This window comes from Puntigrus tetrazona, unplaced genomic scaffold (assembly GCF_018831695.1).
Source record: "Puntigrus tetrazona isolate hp1 unplaced genomic scaffold, ASM1883169v1 S000000798, whole genome shotgun sequence".
In the NCBI taxonomy this organism is placed as follows: domain Eukaryota; kingdom Metazoa; phylum Chordata; class Actinopteri; order Cypriniformes; family Cyprinidae; genus Puntigrus; species Puntigrus tetrazona.
In genome coordinates, this window is record NW_025048402.1 from 321,124 (window position 1) to 328,274 (window position 7,151).

The 7,151-nt window shown below is 42.7% G+C and overlaps 1 protein-coding gene across 3 annotated transcripts in view; it reads right to left on the bottom strand.

The window, feature by feature from the left end:
- The window catches only part of zgc:171572 (protein bicaudal D homolog 2), a 25,798-nt gene extending 20,431 nt beyond the window's left edge, over positions 1 to 5,367 (bottom strand). For 2 of the 3 annotated variants that reach the window (XM_043233394.1, XM_043233393.1), the window contains exons 1-2: positions 4,888 to 5,367; positions 22 to 234 (exon numbers count right to left, since the gene is read on the bottom strand). In XM_043233394.1, coding sequence (XP_043089329.1) covers positions 22 to 234; positions 4,888 to 5,103 — 429 coding nt within the window. In that variant the 5' untranslated portion in view covers positions 5,104 to 5,367. The remainder of the gene's footprint in view (positions 1 to 21; positions 235 to 4,887) is intronic. The other variant, XM_043233395.1, reaches the window with a different exon arrangement.
- Between the last annotated feature and the right edge of the window lie 1,784 nt (positions 5,368 to 7,151).

Consider the following 7,151-nt stretch of genomic DNA (forward strand, 5'->3'; position numbering starts at 1 on the left):
TGTGAGCGGGTGGAGACTGACCTCTCGGAGCTCCTGAGTGATGGTGGCGAGCCGGTCGTTCTCTGACTGGACGTTGGTCAGGATGTTGCGCGCCTGTCGCAGCTCGGCCTGCAGCTCTTGCATGCGCTGCTCGTAATACGCCTCCTTGCACGCCGACTCCTGGATGAGCGACTCCTCGCGGCTCTCGCCGTCAGCCGCCACCTTCCTGTGGTTGGAGTGGGCCTGTCCGAACGCCTGCGCAACAAGGATACAGAGATTAGCGCAAAAGCATTATACATAACTCTTCATTCAAAAGTGAACATTTACTGCAGCGACAAGTCAGTAGTAGCGTTTTATAAAACACAGACTATTTCAAAAGAAAACTGTGGCAAAAGACAAAGAAAGAATGAAAATTCTCACAACTATCACTTACAGAAACTGCTCTCTTATGGATGCTCCAGTGTCACTCAGTATTGTTACGTTGTGTTCAGACGTGAACTGACCTTTTGTTAGCCATTTAAAGGAGATTTGAATTCTCAGTAATACTGTAGTTTAGGTCTCTTTGTTCAAAGCATGCATATTATTAGAACATTAGTATTAATAGTAATTAAGCACATATTAATGCCTTATTCTAACTTGACCTTATCTGTGTTGTAGTTAGTACACGGACCACGGTGTTGAATCCTGAAAACAGGAAACGGTTGTCACTCATGTAGGTTGTTTCTGATCAAGGACTTGTCCTGAGGTTCTATTTCGGTCAGGATGCTGCCCTTTAAAAGGCGCACAGCAGCACAGCTCAGAAAGTGTATTGTTCCCATGATCGTTCTTCTGAGCCGGCCGGAGGAGGAGGAAGTGTTTCCTAAGGGTGAGAGAGTTTCCTGTGTTTCCTGGTGAAGCAACTTTGTGTTCAACAATGCTGAACTGAATGAGTTACTTTAGAGTACTGCATGTAACTACAGTATAGTGTAACAATTATCATCATGTGCATTTTTACTTTCTTTAACTTTTGTCCAATTTTGTTCATGTGATTGTCGCGCCAGCTTCTCTCAAACCACATGCCTTCCGTCTTCACTAGTCAGATATGAAGATATTTTATTTAAATCTCCTCTCTTATTCTGTTTCTCAGTTCGTGTCCAGATCTGATGGTGGATCAGCACCAAGAGATGACCTTCACTGGAGACCAGAACACCTAGATGAGCCCTGAGCCATGGACAGATCACCAGAACCAGACACACACACACTCACTCACACACACACACACACACACTCACTCACTCACTCATTTACACACACTATCTGACACAGCTGTGTTTAAAATTGAACTGGAAGTTAAGTGCTGGGCTTCCGGTCAGAGGAGAACTGACCCCAACTGAGTCTGGTTTCTCCCAAGGTTTTTTTCCTCTATTTTGTCACGGATTAGGTTTCTTTTGTTTCTTTTGTTTTGTTGCCTTGTAGGGCTACATTTTGGGAAATTAATTTTACTGCTCACTAATTTTAATTTTAAAAATCATGATGAGACTGTAAATCATGATTCAGCCCAAAAAAAAAAAGAAGAAGAAGAAAGTATCGCCCAACCCAAATACCCCCAGGTTAAGGCCGGGTGGTTTAATGGCATTTACCATGTGATGGTAGGCATGTGTCAACTAGTAGTGAATCTATGATTTATGATTTATGCTACGGGAGGTTTGTGCAGATCTCAGCAGGCAGGATTCTCTTAAGACTGAACATGGAGCCGATTATAGCGTGCTATAACTAACTAACTATTTTACAACAGCTTCGTGTGTAGCTCATCTGACGTGTAGCATCATTTCATAATATAATTCCAACAAAAATAAATAAAATGAGATAAAATGTGTATGTAAACAGAACTAGTTTCAATTATCAAACAAATCAAAAATAAATTACATTAACATCAAGCATAAATGAGCATTATTTTAATCAATGAAGATGTCTAACAGCTAAATTCTGGGCCGGATAGCTGTTTCTAAGCCCCGGAACAAACTCAAACACTTTGACAAGATGGCATCAGGCCATTTATCCTTCAAACTGGCGTGAAGTATTTCAGTGACTAAAAGCGAGCTGTCCAGTTGATGGAGAGCTGAAGGCTGGCATGGAAGCACCGTGTTAACCAGAATATAAACAGCTGTTAGCTCCAAAGCAAATGGTCTATAAACCTCCCACATTGACGGATAACTTGTGTGGTATGTGGGACACCTGCTAACAACAGAACCAATCCTACGGTATTCAACACAACGACTAATTTAGCAGATTTGTTTTCAATTGCAGCCTCAAGAAACAAAGACACAGTGTACGAGAGCGCCTGAAGAGAACCCTCTTAACACACCAGGGTCCCGTTGTTCTGCTATAGGGTGGGATAGCTGGCTTGCCAAGTGCAGCACTGGCAGCATCTAAAGCCCCACTAATCGACCCACTAACCCGTTTACACCGATTCTCATCACGTGCATTCACAAAACATGCTGGGAGTGGCTGCTTGTCAGCTGATCAAGTCACCTCAATACGTACCCAAATGTTGATCAAAATACATCCTAGGGATGAGCGATGATGACAAAAAAAGAAATTCTTGCTTAATATTTTCTAGAATTTAATGCTAACGATAATTAAGCTGATAATTGCTGAGCGTGTTAATTGTACTGGCATCTTGGCAGGTTTAGACATATTCTGTGTGTAGCAGTAACCTTTCCAATTTAAATTGATATAAAATGCCTTTTATGGGCATTTTTACATGTATACACCAACTTTTGCCATACATTTAGTTTAGATAGAACGACTTTATAGAACTGTTAGCAATCAGCATCAAAATTAGTGTTTGCAATATAGGTGACAGAATCTGCATTTATACCGGCTAGTTTAAAGCAGGGTATGCTAACCCGAAGTCACAAGGGCATAACTAAAGAAAAGGCTCAATAGTGATATATCATTTTTGTTTTTTTTGGTTGGCAGTACTTTAAATATAATCTTAAAATTGCCAGTGGGTGGAGGCACATAACCGCATGAGTGAGTCACTGAGTCTTTCCTTCGACTGATTCACTCAAATGACTGATTCATTCAGTAACGAAACACAGTCGAGCAGTGACATTGTTTTGAACTATTTTCATTGGCGAAAAGCTTCAAAAACGGGAACTGTATAGTCTACAGTTTGAGTCACTTTATGTTTATTTGTTTTTTGAAGTGTTGTATAAAATCTATATCATATAATGCTTTTATTTGAACAAAAATGGCACTTATCATACGCTACTGATTAACTAGGCTATAGCCTATCAGACGATGTAAAATTAAAACATACGGGGCATTTTTTCCCCTTATCTCAATTTTGGGGGATCGTGAATGTATTTTAACAGACTAAACCATGCAGTGAAAGCATGGACTTGAACATTTATCTGACCTCTATCTCAGTGTGTGGGCACTCTCCGGGTGTGTTTTGCTCAGGTTTTTCAGGTGAGGTTTTATCTCCCTGATTTTCAAACAGATCCTGTTCAACAACGATCACTATAAAGCTTAACAGAGCTACTGGACTCAACCAATAACCCTGCTTGTTCCGTTAAACTTCAGTAGTCAACATTTTTAGTAGATAAAAAAAAGTTAATAATGCATTTTGTTTTAGGTGTTAGGACAACTTGATGAAAGGCTTCGCTCCACGAAGCAATGTAGGTCACGCTGACAGTCATCAATGAACAGAAGGAGCTGGTTAACAGAGATAACCTTCAAATGTGTCAGAAATGACCTAAACGTGACGGGATGTGACTCAAGCTCCAACAATAACAACAACAAACAATCAGAAATACAAACAGGAAAGTTAGGACTAGAACCGGCTGGTTTTGATGATTGCCGGGGCTCGTCACAGATAAATGATAACAGGCCTAGAACGTCCTCATTTACACAAATACCAACAGCGTCTATCTCCGTCTCTAACTCCGAAGCGTCCTTCTCAAGCAAACTCGGCTTGATGAGAGACAGAGGAACGTTTATCTGCCGGAGGAACCCATCCGCATTCCCCTCATTCCTCTTTTGGTTGTGACTCGCTCGTCCGTTGAGGCGGAGGCACAGACTCCCGCACAGATTCAAAAGCAGGCCCGTCACGTTTCACCATCCCTCGTGAGCTGCTAGAACTAAACCACTGATGTGACTTTCTCTCACTATGTGAAATATTAATAGTCGCCGGAGAATAATAACTAACAAAATAATCTCACGACCGTGTCATTTGGCTACACAACACTAACTTCCTTGTCAGTCGGTGAAACACGGGCAACCAGAAAGCATACACAAGTCTGCAAGATTTTTTGCTAAAGGTCATCTGAAAAAGCATCTTCTGCGTACAAACACCTGACAGTTTTACAAATGATAAACATCTTAAAAGACATCTAGAGGTCTACTTCACCCCGATAGAGAACGTCTTCAAGCCGCAGAATTCAGGTAGATGTCTCTGTAGTGTACCTGTGCTATCAGGGGGCCATTTTTACAGCTACAGACTTCCAAAGGACCCAAGTGACACACTTAAGAACTTAGTGACAGATAGATAGATATATGACCCTGGATCACAAAACCACTGTCATCTGAAAATCATCTGAAAGCTGAATTTCTATTGATGTATGGTTTGTTAAGATCTTAATATTGATGTGCTGAGATAGATATTGCTCCATCTTTTTTCCTTCCCAATAACCGCCGCACGCACAGAATTGTGGGACATCACACATTTATTCTCCAGTCACAATCACAGTATTCCACCGCGCTCTAAAACAACACGAGGTCTCTCCATCACATCGGCGAACGTTACACAATGGCGTCATTTCATCGTTATCGACTACGCGATGGCGTCATTTCGGCACGGGTTCGCCATGTCGTCGACAGCACAGTGACAGCGTTTCGACGCCGCGTCAGTGTCGCAGTTACCTCTCGCAGCTGCTCCAGCTCCTGGCGGACGCTCTCGTACTCCGCATCCAGCTCGTCGTACTGCTGCTTCAGCTGCTGTTTCTCCTCCAGCACCGCGAGCCCGTACTCCGCCGCCTGGATCTTCTCCCGCGTGGTCTCCGCCAGCTCCCGGGACAGCCGCTGCACCTCCGCCCGCGTCCAGTCGCGCTGCTGCTGCTGCTGCTCCTCCGCGCTCATCTCGATCGGCAGACGCGTTCAGATTCTGCTGTCCGCGCACCGCATGATCGCGTTCTCCTCCGCCGTCGCCGTAGACTCCTGCCGGTGTGTGTTTTCTGTGCAGGGGTAGAGGAGCTTGTGCTTTATTGCTCCTAATGCAGCTCCATGACCGCGGACCCGACGCCTCCGCTCCGCTCCTCTCCCCTGAATAACATGGAGCGGAGGAGAGGCTCTAACTCACCGAAGGAGCTGCAAGAACGGGGCTTTCCTTGGAACGACGAGAGGATTTGTGTGGGAGATGTAGTTTAATCCATCACCTTTTGTGATGTCACTAATGGGGCGAAAACTCGTATCCCGTGATTCACTGCGGTTACCGGAAGCTCGCGTGAACCGGCTCCCTGCGTGTGACGTGGAGGTCTCCGTCGAGATTAGTGCGCGTCTCTAATTTGTTATAATAATAACTGTTATTATTATTTTTATTATTGTTAGACTACGCAAGGTTGTGCTACAGTAGCTCAAATGATGTAGCCTTTTTTCACGTAAAGTGGAAGAAAAATAAAAAACAAAACACAATCAGACGAAACGTCCTGCGCCCCAGACGCTCGTTTATATCCACGTATACTTATAAATCAAAGGCCCTCTCTCTAGAAACTACTCGAAAATGAGTCCAAACCAATAAAGCCTGGCTCTGCGTCGGATCTCTAAGTGATTTATAATGAAATGAAGCTTCGTGAAGCTCCGAGGCTTGTCCCTGGTGAGCAAGAAAACGAGAGCATCGACAACAGAGCCATCTTCTGGCTCGAACAAATTAAAACAGCCTCGAAGTCTGGAAACATAATGCGTATTTAATCAAACGCTTCTAAAGGGGTTAAAATGATCATTTTGAACCTTTTTTTGAGGTCCACTTACAATGTTATAGTTTCTGATCAGTACTAGGTTCTGTTCTGTCCTATGTTTTTGCTGATTGAGGACTAAAGACATTCTCTTTATAGTACAATGACCTCTATGTTCTTTGATTTCTCAGTTTATGACCCCAAATGATGTTTGTGAATGAATCCATCAAGTCAGGTATCTTACATATTTCATGTCCGAATATATTAAATGTAAAATGCTATAATATGAGTAATGACATAATGCTGTTTAACAAAAACTAGAAATCCAAGTCATTGTGTAATTCGTATACTTAAACTGGTCTGGTGTCTTTCTGTATTTAGAAGAAAACAGTATGAGTCCCCCTCGGTTGGTCTGGATTGAGCTGTAACCTACAGAAAATGGAGGAGGATAATGACCGCATTAAGTGTACAACGGTTAGAAAATACCCACAATGCACTGTGAGGGTTGTTGAATCTGAATCATCCGTCCATCAAGCCCTTGTCCAGTATAGATATATAATACAGGCGTATTACAGACACTTCTTAAATTAAGACTTATACATGCCCTGATGTTTGTACATTAAGATTATGGTTGAAACCTCTCATCCCTTCATTTGTTTATTTACTAGATGTATGTATGAAGTATGAAGGATAATATGTTCAAAGAATAGGAATAATTGACCACAGGCAGTTGAATCAGAAAAGTCAGCACCTCGGGTGTGCATTATTTCTCTAATAATTCAGCATCCCAGAGTCAATTATTCCACTGATCCTATGGGTGCCACATCTCAAGAGATCAATCAGAGGATGTATTCCATGTATTTCACCACTTTCTCCTTAAAACGCTAATATTAGTATGATTCTGCATCTCGCCCAACGCCTCCTTGATAATTACAAAATATCATTTTAGAGCAAGTAATGGAGACCTGAGGTGTTGATAGCAGACAAAGAAAAGGTAGGTGTGTGTAGATAGGTGTGTGTGTGTGTGTCTGTGTGTGTGTGTCTGTGTGTGTGTGTGTGTGTGTGTGTGTGTGTGTGTGTGTGTGTGTGTGTGTGTGTGTGTGTGTGTGTGTGTGTGTGTGTGTGTGTGTGTGTGTGTGTGTGTGTGTGTGTGTGTGTGTGTGTGTGTGTGTGTGTGTGTGTGTGTCTGTGTGTGTGTGTGTGTGTCTGTGTGTGTGTGTGTGTGTGTGTGTGTGT